Source organism: Peromyscus leucopus, chromosome 14 (genome assembly GCF_004664715.2).
Source record: "Peromyscus leucopus breed LL Stock chromosome 14, UCI_PerLeu_2.1, whole genome shotgun sequence".
NCBI lineage: Eukaryota > Metazoa > Chordata > Mammalia > Rodentia > Cricetidae > Peromyscus > Peromyscus leucopus.
The window spans coordinates 7694939-7712008 of NC_051075.1; the positions used below are offsets into that span (position 1 = coordinate 7694939).

The 17070-nt window shown below is 37.2% G+C and overlaps 1 protein-coding gene across 5 annotated transcripts in view; it reads left to right on the forward strand.

Moving 5' to 3' along the window:
- Nucleotides 1–17070, forward strand: part of Dgkb (diacylglycerol kinase beta) — a 717548-nt gene that overhangs the window by 529674 nt on the left and 170804 nt on the right. For all 5 annotated transcript variants that reach the window (XM_037210503.1, XM_037210502.1, XM_037210504.1 and 2 more), the window contains 2 exons: nucleotides 9298–9388; nucleotides 16237–16432. In XM_037210503.1, the coding sequence (XP_037066398.1) occupies nucleotides 9298–9388; nucleotides 16237–16432 (287 nt within the window). The remainder of the gene's footprint in view (nucleotides 1–9297; nucleotides 9389–16236; nucleotides 16433–17070) is intronic.

Genomic DNA, 17070 nt, shown 5'->3' on the forward strand with positions numbered 1-17070 from the left:
GTTCTATCTTAGGTCTCTAGGTCAACCAGGCTGTGGGTCCTCATGCTCCAGGTAGTATCAAGGGTGAGATTACTCTCCTGGCATGGGTTTTAGGCTAGACCAGTCATTGGTTGGCCACTCCCTCAATTTCTAGGCCACCCTTACCACAGCACATCCCATAGACAGGACAGACTGTAGGTTAAAGGTTGTGTCTGGGTTGGTTTCCCAGTCCCTTCACTTGAAATATTGCCTGGTCACAGGAGATATCCAGTTTAGGCTATGTATCTCTTATTGCTAGGAGTCTTTTTTTAATTAAGAATTTTTTTATTCATTTTACATACCAATCACAGATCTCCCTCTTCTCTCCTCCCACTCCTCCAGCCTCCCCCCCCCCACCAGCCCACTCCCCATTCCCTTCTACAAGAAGGTAAGGCCTCCCATGGGGAGTCAGCAGAGCCTGATACAGTCAGTAGATGCAGGTCCAAGCCTCTACCCCTGCCTCAAGGCTGTACAAGGTGTCCCACCATAACTAGTGGACTCCAAAAAGCCAGCTCATGCATCAGGGATGGATCCTGATCCTACTGCCAGGGGCCCCTTAAGCAGATCAAGCTACGCAACTGTCTCCCACATGCAGAGGGCCTAGTCCACTCCCATGGAGGCTCCACAGGTGTTGCTCTAAATCTCACGAGTGACCACTAACTTGGTTTGGTTGCCTCTGTAGGTTTTCCCATCATGATCTTGATGCCCTTGGCTCATAGAATCCCTCTTCTCTCTCTTTCACTCGACTCCTAGAGCTTGGCCTGGTGTTTGGCTGTGGATTTCTGCATCTGCTTCCATCAGTTATTGGATGAAGGCTCTATGATGACAGTTAGGGTATTCACCGATCTGATTACTGGGGTAAGCCAGTTCAGGCACCCTCTTAACTATTGCTAGTAGTCTAAGCTAGGGTCATCCTTGTGGATTCCTGGGAACTTCCCTTTGCTAGGAGTCTTAACTGGGCTCATCCTTGAAGATTTCTGGGAGATTTCCTTGGGCTAGGTTTTTACCTGACCCAGAAATACCTGAGATATCTAGGGCCTGGGGGAGATATCTCAGAAGTTAAAACAGCTTGGATGCTCTTCCAGAGGTCCTGATTTCAATTCCCAGGAACTACATGGTGGCTCACAATTATCTGTAATGGGATCTGATTCCCTCTTCTGGTGTGCATGAAGACCCAGTGCTATGGATATTGTTCTATATAAATAAAACACTGATGGCCAGTTACCAGGCAGGAAGTAGGTTGCCAGGCAGGAAGTAGGTGGGACAAGGAGAGAGGAGAATTCTGGGAAGCGGAAGGCTGAGAGGAGAGACACTGCAGCCACCGCCAGGACAAGCAGCATGTGAAGACGCCGGTAAGCCACCAGCCATGTGGCAAGGTATAGATTTATAAAAATGGGTTAATTTAAGATAAAAGAACAGTTAGCAAGAAGCCTGCCAGGGCCATACAGTTTGTAAGCAATATAAGTCTCTGTGTTTACTTGGTTGGGTCTGAGCGGCTATGGGACTGGCGGGTGACAAAGATTTGTCCTGACTGTGGGCAAGGCAGGAAAACTCTAGCTACAACCCAGTACTCATATACATAAAATATACATTTTTTTTTTACATTTAGTTGTCAATTTTGGCTAGACTGTATGCATTCCTATTTTGATTTCTAGCAGATAACTTAATTATCGCCACACCAAAGTTCAGACATCACATAATACTTTATTAGTGCAAATATTGCAAGACCATTCTCTTTCTAAATTGGTAGAAGAGGTGTGAGCAGTTATACCATAAGAGGCATCCCTTACTATACTTTTACAGTCTCACTAACTGCTTGCTATTCTACAATGGACTCACTGACCACAATAAAAGCATCATAGGCAAACTGGGGCTACATTAAGAATGGGTGTTTTATGATGGAGTTCCAAGATTATTTCAAATGTTTACATGTGGAAATAATGCTAAGAAAATTTGAGAATACAGAAATTTAGGTAAGGAAAGTAGATTCAGAGATCTTTGCATATCTACTCATGAGATAAACACAAAGAAATGCGGTGAATACAAATCCTTCATTTTAGCTATGTTCTTTCAGTTACTACTGAGTGTCACAATTAGAAAAATGGCATTGCATGGTAATAACACCACTTCATTTAGGGTTTTTCACAAGTATCATCCAGTATCAACCTGTCTCACGTATGTTCTTTATAGCCCAAGAAATGTTTCCAGGAAACGCTACAATCACTATCACATTCAATGAGAGATATTTTCAGAAGGGACAAGAGAACTTAGGAATTTCTTAAGCAAGATTTAGCTACTTTCTGTGAAATGTTAAGCATCACTTGTACACCTCATTGGGTTCAGTAAGACAGTGTTGTGCTCAGTAAGAAAAGTAATTATTCCTATCATAAAATTATATTTACTCTTCCTAACTAATTTCATAAATTCATGCTTATTATGAGAAAGCATTGATTTAAATGTGAAAGTTCTAGACATGTCTGGTCATTGATTAAGCATGTTATGTAGTTAGTTGCAAGTAATCATGAAATTATCAGCACTCCAAGGTATTGACTGTGTCTATGTACCTTTCTGATGATTTGGTAACATCACTGTTTTGATGGTTTTAATTTCACTTTATTAATTAGATCTAATATATGACAAAAAAACAAGAAAAGAATTTTTAGAGGAGCACTAATTTTTAGCAGCATAAACCAAAAAAATTCTGTACATATACACCATTACATAACCATTATATTTTAAAGAGAATTCTTAAAACACTAAAATACCTTATTTCTGAGAGCATATTTTTCATACACTCACATGAGAAAGTTTCTTGAGTCTTGTAAGAGTAATTTAAGTTAAAAATTACATTTGTATGACATTCATCTTTTTTATAAGTCAAGATGGAGTATTATATGAATCTGCCTGAAGTTTCTATAGCTTGTTTCATTGTCTCCCTAGGACTCAACAAGCACATCTTATGACTGAGATAGAGGCATTTTTATCCATGATTTTTTGAGATCCGTATCTCAATCTGTTGTCTGGAAACCTGAGACTTATTTGCTCTCTTTGGTGCGACTATAGTATGCCCCACTGTAGTCATGGTAGAACTTCTTCCATGGACTACTATCAACATTAGTCTCTTATTAGAAAGGACATCAATTGCTGTAAGCAAAGAAAAATAAGTCTGAGGATCTACACAGAGTAGTGTTCTTTACACAATTTAGAACGATAGAGGATAAGTCACTTGTCTCACTGCTATGTTCATATGGGTAGCAATTGCAGAAGTGATATATTACCTTCACATACTTAAGTATTAATACTATAATTTTTAGAATTGGGAGGAACAGTCCCCTTTTATTCTACATTTCATAAATGGAATGGCATTTTTATAATTATCTGCTGGTATATTTATTTTTGCCAATTTAAAACAAAAACAAAGGCCGATGATTTCATTTGAGTGGGCCAGGGTTTAGTTGTTAACACAGGGATGTTGCTAGAGGCAGCACTGATTTCCCAGGAGACTTCAGGAAGTGAGCAAACCTATGCTCCAGTTCATGGCCCTACACCCATGCCCAAAGGGGCAGAACTAAACGTACTTGGTGGGGGGAGAGGAGGGGATTGAGAGGGGAAAGTGGTAAAGGAAGCAGGAGAGGGCTTAAGACAGGAGGCCTCAATTTGGGGTAGACATGATCAAATGATATATGCGTCTTTGAATGTTAAATGAAATGTTTTTAAGAAGTGAGAAGAAACATAAAATACCTCCTTAATTAATTTTCAATTGCTGTGACAAAGCACCATGACCAAGGCAACAAGTAGAAGAGTTCTTACAATTTTAGGGGGTGAGTCTAGGACCCTTATGTCAAGAAGCATGGCCGCAGACAGGCAGGCATGGTGATGGAGTAGTCGTAGCTCAGAGCTTACATCTGGAGATACAGCTTCAAGGCTGAGAGAGGTAACTGGGAATGATGTGAGCTTTTGAAATCTCAGAGCCTGTCCCCACTGACACACCTCCCCTATTATACCCTCTAATCCTCCCAAGCAGTTCTATCAACTAGGGATGAAGTATTCAAATCTACGAACCTCTGTGGGCCTTGGGATTCAGGGCCGCACCCATTCCTGTGCCTCTCTTTGCTGACCCTCTGCTAGGGCTGTTGCACTAAGGAGGTCTGGAGGCCTGCGGACAGACATGCAGCTGCTGCTCTGGCTTGCACTCGCTTGTCTAAACTGCCCTTTCTAGACACTGCCCATTCACTAGTTAAATAAGGGGGGCTTCCATCTGACTCACGGTGTATTTTTTTTTTTTTGAAGTAATTGCTTGCTATATTTGGGAATATATGAGTAATTCTGTAGCCAATGTTTAGTGTAGAGTTTCTTGGCAGTGAAAACAAATAAAAGTGACTTGATTCCCTGCTATGACTGCAACTTTACACCCTTACCATCTGACTGGAAATCAATCAAGCCTTGTGTCTCTTCACCAGCATCGTCAGCCAAGTCCAGGGTATTGGGGGCTTTGGAAGCCTAGAACTTAGGATACCAATCAAGTTATTCATTCTTAAAATCCTTGCCCTTCATGAGAATACCCTTTCTATGTTTAAGTTGATTGTTGGAATACTTCAGGAAGAGGAAAAAAGGTGAAACAAATTAATAAGAATGTTATGAATTTTTGGAGCACCTTAAGTAAAAGTGAAAAACATATTTGACTTGATTCCGTGTGAAAACTAAGTTACTGAGGACATGATGTTTCTGCGTGCGTTTAACATCAAAAATCAAGACTGATTTAGATTTGCATGTGCTGAATCATTTAAATAGTCTCGAAAAGTGTACACATGCCTCCTGGAAGACGTTTGGCTGCATATATTGTAAACGATGTCCTCGTACTTTGTGCATTCCCACTGATTACATAACCATCACACCTGTACCACCCAAACATGACCTTTAGGGATAACTCACCGAATTAAGCTTTCTGCATTTATGACTCAGATTCCTCCGTAAGATAAACAAACGGCTACTTCCTCCCCCCTTTACTGAGCAGCCTTGTTACAAACAGCCACCATGAGTGACGCGGCAGGTCAGGACACTTTTTGCAGAAGTGCTCTGACACTTCATATTCTATTTGGTTTTTTGTGTTCAGAGTATCTATATTACTGAAAAGCTGAAAAAAGATTGAGATGGAAAGAGAGAAGGAGGAAGGGAGGGAGGGAAAGATGGAGGGAGGATGGAAGGGGGAGAGTGGGAGGGAGGGAGGGGGGAAGGAAGAAAGGAAGGAAGGAAGGAAGGAAGGAAGGAAGGAAGGAAGGAAGGAAGGAAGGAAGGAAGGAAGGAAAAGAAGTATGAAAGCTAGAAATATTCCAATGAAATACATTGCTAGAATTTGAATTACATAGTTGAAAGTTAAAAACTTGTAGAACTAAATATTGACTAAATTTCATAATGACCCAGACAATTTTGTTTCAACAAAATGGTGCATAGCTAACACTTCTCTGAAGATATGTAAAATATTAAATCACTCTTAGTGAGAAAATGCCTGGTAAATGGGAGTTTGTTTCTTCATTTTTACCTGAACATCTGGTAACCAACCATTTTTAATATTAATTGCAGATTTACAATTAAATTCATTGGAAAAAAGACTTCATACATTAATGAAGATTATAATTGCATGCCTAACTTTTGCATGTGGACTTTGTGGGACATCTGTCATCTTACCTGGAGTTATAAACCCTGTCCAAATGTGCAATAAATTTGGTTCTATGTGACCATTTCACACAAGTGAATGTTCAGTTCCCATATTCTCAAGTCCAGGGTAATGTGATTTCTCTCACCAGTCCGAGTCTGAATTATTCGAATCATTTTCTATTGTGAATCATAAAAATAGATGGCGTACATGCCTAAATGTGCCTCTTCTGCATTTCTACAACCTGAGGACCAGTTTGGTTAAAAAATAAAATTTAACAGCCTTTAATTTGTCATGTGGATCTGATTCTATGTGTTCTTTATTGCCTCCATATATTTATCAAAGTGAAACATAAAATGGTTGTAATAATGGAGAATTTAAAGTAGCTTTTGCACATGAGCAGTAATGCTAACTAATATGGTGAATAAAGGCTGAATGTAAATTCTCAGGATTTTTGTTTCTTATGAAGTTTTTGTGAAACTAAGTGGGTTTTTGTTGTTGTTGTTAGTTGAAACAATATTCACATGAAAGTATGATGAACTTTGATAGGCAGAACAGAAACCAAAGGGAATTATCATATGTTTATTTAATTTTCTAACTGCAATATAATATTTAGATCACAAAACCTGCAAAATTGTGAGCCATGCTCCAGTGTACCCACTCAGAACTAACCTAGGTGTAGCACACACCACCACAATAGAGACGTATCAGTTGCTGTGGACTCCAATTCTTCCATGTCTCTTAAATTATGCCTCTTCTCCTTTTCCCTTGCCATGGGCTTAGGTCTTCGTTTGCACTGCTCTGCTATGTTCCTTTCAACAGTACAGCGTTTTAATCACCCATGGCTCTGCTCCTAGACTTCCCTGCCCATAAAATAGAGTTTGCTATGTCACTGCATTGATCATAAGCTTCCTGAAGTTTTGTGTCACTCTTAACCTTGACTTTTGACATACATATTTTGAAATAGGCCCCACCCCAGTTGTCTGTATTCAGCATGTCGCTATGTCCAACTAAACTGCAACAGCAAGCCAGAACCCAATTCTTCGTTTTCATTGTTTTCTGCTAATTATCCATTAATATGCCACCACTTTTCAAGCCTTTTACATTCATTGAAGCAAAATGAGTTGAGTCATTTAAGAATCCTCACACAATACTTAGATTTAATTTAGCTAACATTGTAATTATTAATTTATATGCCTGCCTGTAATTTTGCAACATTCTTCATAGTTTGAACATAATCTAACATGAACAATTGCACTTGCTTAGTTAGAATTTAACGCGGTAGCCTGTGGAGGTGAATGGTCCTATGGAACACTTGTTAAGTAAATGAACAAATTAACAATTGAATCCACAAACATTTGGAGATAGAGCTGCCACAAGTGTGTTACACCTGCCAATTAAAATTGTAAAATACTAATTTCAAAAAGCAAAGACATAGAACTTGGGATCAAAATACATTCTATCTATGTGTAAAATTCTCAATGAACTAACAAAGATATTATGTTTCTAAAGGATGTCTTGAGGGCATCTTATATAAACCAATATTTTCTTCTCATCACATAGAAGGCAGTAATTTTATCAGAGTAGTCAGCAGGGAAATACTTCAAATTTTACGTAACTTCAGCTATTGTTAATGTGAATCAGAACATAGGCACAGGTCCACAGCTTGGAATACACTAGTCATTCTTCTTTACATTTATTTCACATATGTTGTATCAGTCCATAAATTAATAAAAATATTCTTTGGGGAAAAGTAAAAGTTTATGGTACCAAGATGCTGTGAAATGTGACACCAACTTTGTTCTTCAACTTACTGGCTTGCATGTAGTTGATATAAGAAGAGCTTGTGTAAATTTTGTAAGCAAATGAAACCCATGTGAGTCTAAAACATTGCTAACTGTATCTAGATAACGTAAGATTATTTTCATACCCTGTAACTTTGTATCAGAAATTTCATTTCAATAAACAATAATAGTAAGCTGAACATTAAGTTACATGTCATATTTCAAAACAATGACTATTCAATAAATTAGTGACACCTTTGCAGAAAATCACTGTCAAAATGTTTCACAATCTAATAAAATGGTTACATATCAATATTTATAAGAAAAATGAAAGAAATTCATGTATAAATATATTCAACCAAAAAAAAAGTTGCCAGGCAGTGGTTGCTCACACCTTTAATCCCAGCACTCGGGAGGCAGAGGCAGGAGGATCTCTGTGAGCTCAAGGCTAGCCTGGACTACAGAGTGAGTTCCAGGAAAGGTGCAAAGCTACACAGAGAAACCCTGTCTCAAACCAAAAAAATATATATATTCACATACTATATCAAATTTTCAATATTGCTTTGATATGTGAAAATATGTATACTATTTTATATCTATTTTCTTCTAATTAAGGACATATTCTTATCAGAAACATGAATAATTAAAAATTGAATTTATTCATAAGAAAGACTTTTAATGTATTATAGGTAGAAAATCTAGCCAAACTTTGTAGAGTTACAGTAAGTGATCATGAATTTAATTACCTGGTAAATAGAGACAATTATAGTCATCAAATGACGGAAGAGAAATAGAATATTACTTTAAGATTTGGTACTGTTTTTTAATATCTTTCTTTTAGCTTCTGGATATTATCTTTCTTGTTTAGTGCTTTCAGACTTCAGCATGATTTCCGGCTATTGTTTATAGGAGAAAATACATTATCTGTTAAAACAATTAATGGTTCTTCTCATAAATTTTAGCTTTATGGTAACATGTGGGTTTTTTTTTTAAATTATACTTTCAACCCTTTCCATTTGTAAAGAACACATAGCTAGCTATATAAAAGTTTTAACTTACTGAATGTTTGTCTCTTTTCTCTCATAAAAATTTCAGAGTATTGCTGTTTTTTTCTCCTTCTGGCTATAGAGTTGATATTTCAAAATCAAGATACTTAAGACACAAGAATTAACAGGATTATGACCACTTTTAAAAATCCAATCAGCCAACAGATACAAAAGTCAAAGACGCTCAAGGCTCTGTAAGATCAGCACATCCCTGTAGTCCCTACAGGGGCTATCATGCAATTTGACACTAACAAATAAGCTTTGAAATTATATGATTATCCATTGCATTTTTGATATCACATGTCCTCAAATGTTGCTTGTTATTTATAAGATCCAAATGTTGATTAGTTTTATATCAGCTTGACACATGCTAGAGTTATTTGAGAAGAGGAACAACAATTGAGATTCTCCATAAGATATACTTATAAGCATGTCTGTAGCAAAATTTCTTAAACAGTGATTGATGTGGGAGGACCCAGACCACTATGGGTGGTGTCATTCCCCATAAAAGTGGTCCTGGGGTACAAAAGAAAGCAGGCTGATCAAGCCATAAAGAGCAAGCCAGTAAGTTGGTTCCTGCCTCCCACACTGATTTCCTGTCCTGACTTCCTCCAGTGATGGACTGTGATGTGGTAGTATATACAAAATAAACTCTTTCTTCCTCAAATTGTGTGAAGTTGTGGTGTTTTATTACAGCAATAGAAACCCTAACAAAGATATAAGGCAAGATAGAGTTAAAATTTTCAATCCCTTAGAATATGATGACTGTCTAAGCTGCTTTTTTTCCTTTTTGCAGAATGAAGAACAAATTTTGGTATTTTGAGTTTGGCACATCTGAAACCTTCTCAGCCACCTGCAAGAAGCTACATGAATCTGTAGAAATAGAAGTAAGGAAAAATGGATTCCCTTGTGTAACAGTGTGAAGTGTCTTGTGTTTTCTTTCTTAGTGTTGTGGTATGGCCCCATTAAGAAATATACTTTTAGCAATACATATAAGTTTACACAAGATTATAAAATATAAACTTTGTCATGCATAATGAATGTATCACTATCTGAAATTAAGCTTAAGTATGGGTATGAATTGTTTCAATATCATATAAAATAGATAAAGAATACAACTTTTGAATGCAGAGTTTACTGTGTATAGCATGAAGAAAAATATGTTAGATTTAAAAAATATTTGATGAAAATGAAAGATTGCAAAAAGAAGTCACATACATTTTCTGGAATGATTATCTCATAACTTTAAGATATTGTGCATTAAAAGTTTCCTTACTTTCACAGATAAATTTTAAAATATATCCTTTCCCATTCCATTCCAATCATTAGCTAGGTTTCTCAGTTCACAAGGTTGCTATTCCCCATTAGAGATGTAGGATGTGAAAGCCCCAAGGAGAGCAAAGATAAGAAAAGACACCTCAGAAAGATCTGGCACAAATAGGTCTACCAAAAATATCTAGACATTGTAGCACTCAAAAGTTTAAAGACATACTCTAAACAGAAATGACATATTGAGGGATTTTTAAAGGCTAAAGAAAAGTTTTATTTTGCATGAATATTAAAGACAAAACAAAGAAAGAATTGTAAAACAAATAATTTACTGATATGAATATAAAAATATTGGCTTAGTCATTTTTAATTTTTAAAACAAATATACAAATTGTCTCCTAGTACCTAAGTTATTAGGTACATTTGTAGGTAATAATTGTGAATCGGAGTGAAAGTTGTCTAAGACACAACTCATACTCACAATTAATTTTGTATTTCCCTTTTTTGGCTTGTCAAGACAGGGTTTCTCTGTGTGGCTCTGGCTGTCCTGGAACTCTGTAGATCAGGCTGGCTACAGACTCAGAGATCTGCCTGCCTCTTCCTTCTGAGTGCTGGGATTAAAGGTGTTCACCATCACATGTGTTTTTTCTGTACTAAATTTCTAATAGTTCTACTTTATGAGTAACAGATACTATGCTTTAGAATCTTGGGTAAATCTATGTGTTTACAATAGCCTAATGTCCTGGCTAGGCTCTACAAAAATCCCAATTTTGTAATTTACTGTTGGTGACAATACAAAATACTAATATTCTCAATGTAACATTTTTTGTTTATTTCTTATCATAATTGGAGAATAAGACTAAATATTAGAAGTAGACTAGATAGTTAAGGAAAAGAGAAACTGTGTTCAGAACCATATTAATTCACAGAAGGTTAGAATTAAAGTCTGTCCTGTATGTTACATACTTTTGTATACATTGACATATGTTTCTGTCTATCATGTAATCATGAGTATTCATAATGTAGACTGTATTATTAATAATGCATGTGTCTTTTAATTATATGTAGTGTAATAGTATATGTAGATGTACATGCGAATATTACTTTGTATTTTATTGTTTTGTGTGTATGGTATACATGTATACATGCTCATGTATATGTCCATGTGTATTTGCACACATATATGGAAGCCATAGGTTAACACAGGGAGTCCTCCTCTTTCACTGTCCCTCATCTCATTTTATTGAGAAAGAATCCAACTTGCTGCCCAGCAAGCTTTTGAGCTCTGCCTGTCTCTGCCTCTGCAGCCCTGGAGCAAGAGCTCACACAGTGCATCCATCTAAGCATGGGTGCAAGGAGCCCAAACTTAAGTCCTCATGCATATGAAGCAAGACTTTACCCACTGAGCCATCTCTTCAGCCCCTATGCACCATTAGATAGACAGTCATTATTGAGGGACACAGAAATTTATTTTTAAATTATCACCTTAATTTCATAAAGCTGGTTTATATTATAGATCCTAAACATTTTTCGTTCTAAAAAAAAAAAAAAAAAAAAACTATCATCAAAGAAAATCTGAAGCAGGAGCCAGACTAAGGCTTTCTGTAGTGTGATTGGAGACCCTAAGCCTTCCTCTGCCCCTTGGTGACTCTCCCTGAGCACAGACTGAAAGTTATTAATCCATTTAACAAAACAATGTGTGTCACAAAGTACAAAATTTTCAAGAAGATTTCATTAAATAGCAATGTGAATTTGAATGAAAATAACCATAGAAAGCATTGGTTTTTAAAGTTCTAAGTACAGCTAAAATGAGTGTTATTACTTCATAATGCTTTACATCTTATCAGGACTGTGATTGTTCAGGATACTCATCAAGAAATATGGACCAGAGTTGAGCTACTTAGCTTGAGTCCCACTTTTCCATGTTTTCCTGGTCTGGCTTTCTGGCTCTGCATTTCTGTTTTTCTCAAAGAACCATTACGACAGCATTTATAAACTGGGGTCATCAGCACTGTGTGTTCTCACCATTATATCATTGTATGTCATAAGCACGTGTGTGTATGTGTGTGTATGTGTGTGTGTGTGTGTGTGTGTGTGTGTGTGTGTGCGGTGTGTAGATAGCAATGCCAAGTGTGCCTTTCTGTTCACATTTTAATGAATCCAGTCTATCATATTAGCAGAATATGACTTTCTACCCTCAAGGTTACTTTATAATTAAATATAAGAAATCAACAGTTCGGAAATTTGATTCTGCTTGCTATTGCTTCCTATGTGGCCTAAAATCATACCAACTATGGTTTGAAAAATGTCTAATGAGAAATAAACCATGGTAGTAACAATAGAACCTCAAGCAATGGTTATATGTTTTACTGGCAGCCCCTTCAAAAACAAGTCATTTTCTGAGTATATGTTTATGTTACAATGCTCTTTCCTGCAGGGAGCTCCTTCTGAATGGAATAAATATTTGGGACGAAATAAATATCCTGGGAAAGTGCTTCATAATAACTACTAAAGTACATGTATTATTAAAATTTACCTTGTGTCTGGTACTAAGCAATATACCCACATTATCTGCTTTAATCTTTATACACACAGTATGAATCAAAGATATACTACAAAATCTTCATTGCATAGTTAAATATTTTAATAATTTAAAAGAAAAAATAATCACATTATTGCCAGAAAAATTAAATAGAAGGGAACAAATCAATGCTATATGCATGTAAATGCAGAGGGTGAGACAGTGATTTAAAAATCAGTAGCTTCAATTTTAAGAAACTCAATTGTCCTCTAGCTTTACTACAAAAGGCAACAATACAAATACAATGAAAATTTTCAAAATTATTAAGAAAAGATGTCAAAAGCAAAGTTTCCATTACTGTGTTTTAGAGGAGGGATAAAGGGTATCCAGCAACCTGAGGTCGGGGCCTGAGACTAGAGCAATCAGGTGCACAGGTTTTCTGTTTTTCTCCATGTGCCGAAGTCAATGAGAGAATTAGAATGTCCATTCCATAGAACACTCAGTCTTTTGGGGTGGTAGTGAGACTAGGAAGATAGTGAATGTTAAAGCCAAGAATTTGCTTTTATCCACCAATACTGAGATTTTTCAAAAATAATTCAGTAATATCAAGACTTAACAAATACAAGAGCCTCATGGAATCAAAATCAACTATAGGATTTGTTCATTAACCTGGAAAACAGAGTTTGTTAAGGCATTGGGCTGTTGTACACGGTAGTCTCAGACGTCCTGTCCTAGCCCTAAGATTGCCTGTCAATGTTTTATGCTTGTTGAGTAAAATTATTAATAACTTTCACTGACACAGGCATAAAAGCTGACTCATTATAGAAAAAAATAAAGCCAGTCGTTGATTATGTCTCCCCAAACTTAAAACCTGTGCTCTCAGCTCTCCAGAGTTTATTAACTAAGGTTAAGTACATATTGGCAGAAAAATGTAATTGTTCTTCTAGGTACTTTGTGTTGGGGATAAGATCTCTGCAGTGGCTCCACAGTGACACCCTGTATGTGCTCTCTCCACAGCTGGCTTAATGACCTTGTGAGACTCACAAATAGTCAGAATTCACTAGACTGAGGCTCTTACTTTTTTTTCCCTCTGTACCTACTTTTTACAAAACTCATAAATCTTCAAAGCATATGAGAGCATTACTCTACATGGACTTACTCCTTGTTTACATTCATAGCCATTACCTCAGCTTTATTTTCATAAACTCAACTGGTGCACTGCAACCCCTAGTCCCATCGGCACAGCATGGAACATTCCAGACTAGTCAACATGATGCCAAAGCAGAGAAAGGTGGCCTGGGCTCCGATCGAGAACTAGAGAAACTAAACCACTCCTAGACACCATTAGTTATTTAAGAACGTTGTCCTGCGCTCAGAGGAACCACCACGCTCTCCATCACTCCTAGTTCTTCCCGACTCCCTGAGTCGCTGGTTGTTGCTTTTCTTTTCCCCAGTTGTCAGAGAATGCCTAACTCGTTTCCTTCAAATGCACATGGCGTTGGCTGTGAAGAGGGGAACACATGGTCGTAGTACATGCTAGAGCGGCTCCATTGTCTCACCTAACTCCAACCAGTTCAATTAGTCAGAAGAAAGACCTTGCAGCATGCTCTCCTTTTCTGCAGATGAACAAAGGAATCTTCCTTCACTAATTCTGAAAGTAACTTGTCACAGCAGGGTCCTAAGGCCTAGTCACATAATTGTCTTAGTGTACTACCTGCTGTGTTCAATATCGAGTGGAAATGGAAGCCAGGCCCCAGCTCCAGCGTATTTCACAATTCTTCTGTTATTTAAATGATTTTAGTCAGTTTGGGGGAAGCCAGACCTTTATAAATTAACAGCAGGGAAATACCAAAGGTGTCAGATTGCATATTTATCATCTTTTTCGTGTAATACTTAAATATGTATTAAGAAGTGACTGACATAAATTAGGCGGTTTTCAGAAGCCACAGGCCGTGGCTTGTAGAGGACCCCCTTCGGCTTGACATTTCATCCTTGTCAAAGATCAAATTATTTTAATTTAGGCTGCAAATTATACGGAATGAAGACTTCTTTGTGGGAATTCCCTGTGGTAATCTGACTTTTGTTGTTACTGCTGCTTGTCAGTGTGCAAAAGATATAATATGCATGCAAATAAGGTTAAAAACTATGTACTATCTAATTATCCAGCCAGTGCGTTCCACTTGAAGACAGTGGGAGGCCTGACACACAGTATGTGTTTGATTCATTGAGGCCTGCAGGGTATTTACACAAGATTACTTTTAATTATGAAATTAATATCTGTTTATCTAGAATATATAGTGGTGAGTGAGTATACACAGGAGCAGAATTCTTTAGTAAAAAGAAATGATCTTAATTTAATACGTAAAAAGGAAGAAAATGCACTTGTTTCTGGAAAAAAAGTGGATAATATCATCCAGAGCTGGGGCCTCTTCAGTGAAACTGAATGAGAATTTCGCTCTTTTTTCCCAATTGTTTCTTCCACCACAGAGTGGGCTCAAGATGGGTTGCTTTATCTTGCTGCATTGTTACTTTGGTGAACACAATGCAGCCCTGGCTTCAGAAAGATGAGGCAAACGTGGAAAAAGACAAGATTCAGTTTGTTTTGTTGTAGTTTCTGTGGCATCTTGATTTCCATGAGAACTAAACTTAGTGTTTAAGTTAGTGATGACTTAATTATAGTAGGCCGTGGTGGCTGTAGCAATCCTTTGCTGAGCTATTGTTAGAGACATGCTGGTCCTTAACAGGGTGCTTTGAAAGAATTTCAAGTTGTAACTCTTCTCTTCTCAGCTTATGATAGAAAATGGGGGGGAAATGTGAGATAGTTATAATGATTATCATTTTGGAAAATCTAAAGCAAAAAATAAAATAAAATAAACAAGTTATCACTTAAAAACTACAGGAGAGGGAGTTGGAGACAAGGCTCAGTGGTTAAGACCCCTTACCGGTCTTTCAGAGTCCCCGAGTTAGATTTCCAGGGCCCATGTTACTTGGGTCACAAGCACCTGGAACTCTGCCACATGAGCATGCGCACACACACACACACACACACACACACACACACACACACACATCACATCACATAATAATATATATGCTAAGGCTACAGACTAACCTCATAATCCTCCACATGTGTCTATCAACAATAATGAACAGAAAATATAAAACCTCTAAAAACTGACCACTTTGGCTGTCCAAAAGTACAGTTGCTTTGCACACTTACTTTTCATATGTAATACGGCAACTTTTTACAAAGCAAAAAGAAAAAATAACAAAACGTCTGTCAGGTTCCATTATCACAGCAACTATAAGTAACATTGTCTGGAGAACCCTGTGCTGCTCCTTCGGACATTTCCCTCACTCAGTTTTGCCTGTCTTCCATGTTCCCCTGGGCAGCTGTCTTTATTTCTGATGTGTTTACAGTGTGAGCTCATCATTTACTCCAGAGTAATTGGGCTCTCTGTGATCTCCTCTTGGTACGGACTTCACTTGTTCTTTATGAATGTCCAGAAGGAAGAAAGGAAGGAAAAGAAAAAAAAAAAGAAAAACAAAAGGAAAGGACACTAAGCCAGCTGTAGAGGCAGAGGATCAGGAGTTCAAATCTGTCATTCAAAAGAGGCAATGATCAGAACAATTTCTGCATTCCTAAACTTGACCTCCTCGGCCCACAATTTGCCTATTGGAGTTGAAGAAAACATGTTCATTTTTCTCTCCCAAAGGTTTCCTATAAAGTATGACACATTGGTGATGTGGTTTGATCATTTTTAATAATTATGAATGGTAACTAGTTAATGTGCCTGTATTTTTCTGTTTTATATTGACATGAATTTAAATAGCTTTATTAAAAGACAAAGAAGTAAATAAGCAATCAAAAAGAGATGAAATACCTTCTCTCTCTCTCTCTCTCTCTCTCTCTCTCTCTCTCTCTCTCTCTCTCTCTCTCTCCAGTGTGATGGAGTACAGATAGATTTAATAAACATCTCTCTGGAAGGAATTGCAATTTTGAATATACCGAGCATGCATGGAGGATCTAATCTTTGGGGAGAATCTAAAAAAAAAAGAAGCCATCGAAGGATAGAGAAAAAAGGCTCTGACAAAAGACCCACGCTCACAGACGCCAAAGAGCTGAAGTTTGCAAGTCAAGGTAAGGTTTCCCCAGATTGTATGTTACATTGCTTGTTCCAAAGGTTACCTTAAAGAAAAGCCTTCAGAAACATATGTATGATTAAATTACAGTGGATCTGAAATCATATCTATTATTTATGTTTTACTTCTTTCCTAGTCTTTCTGTAGTGAGAGATTTTTTTCCTCAGATAAGAAAATGTAAAAGTAAAATAGAAAACACCTTACACTGAGGTCTTTTGGAACTGGCTCAGCCTGGTCAGTGTTTAAGTGGCTGCATCAAGGACCCAGTTGTTTACTAAAAGACTTTACTCTTGTCTCTTCAGTCAAAATACAATATTCAAATCGTCCTGTGTTAAGTTACCATTCCAAGTAACATATGTAAAAGAATGCTTTGATATCACAATATATTTTTGCCTGCTGCTGTTTTTCAGAAAGTTAATATCAACCATTAAAATGCCCGAGAAACAGGGAGCATGGAATACCAAAGCAGGATACATGGCTACAGGAAGATATTTTTCAACCCCAGTGTCATACAGTTCACTTTGTGACATGACAAGTAATTCCTGATAGATGCTGCAATCAAAGACGCAGAAGTGGAGCTAGTCCTCGTAGTTTATGTATAGGAGACTGTAATGTTTTTAACTTCAAAAACATACC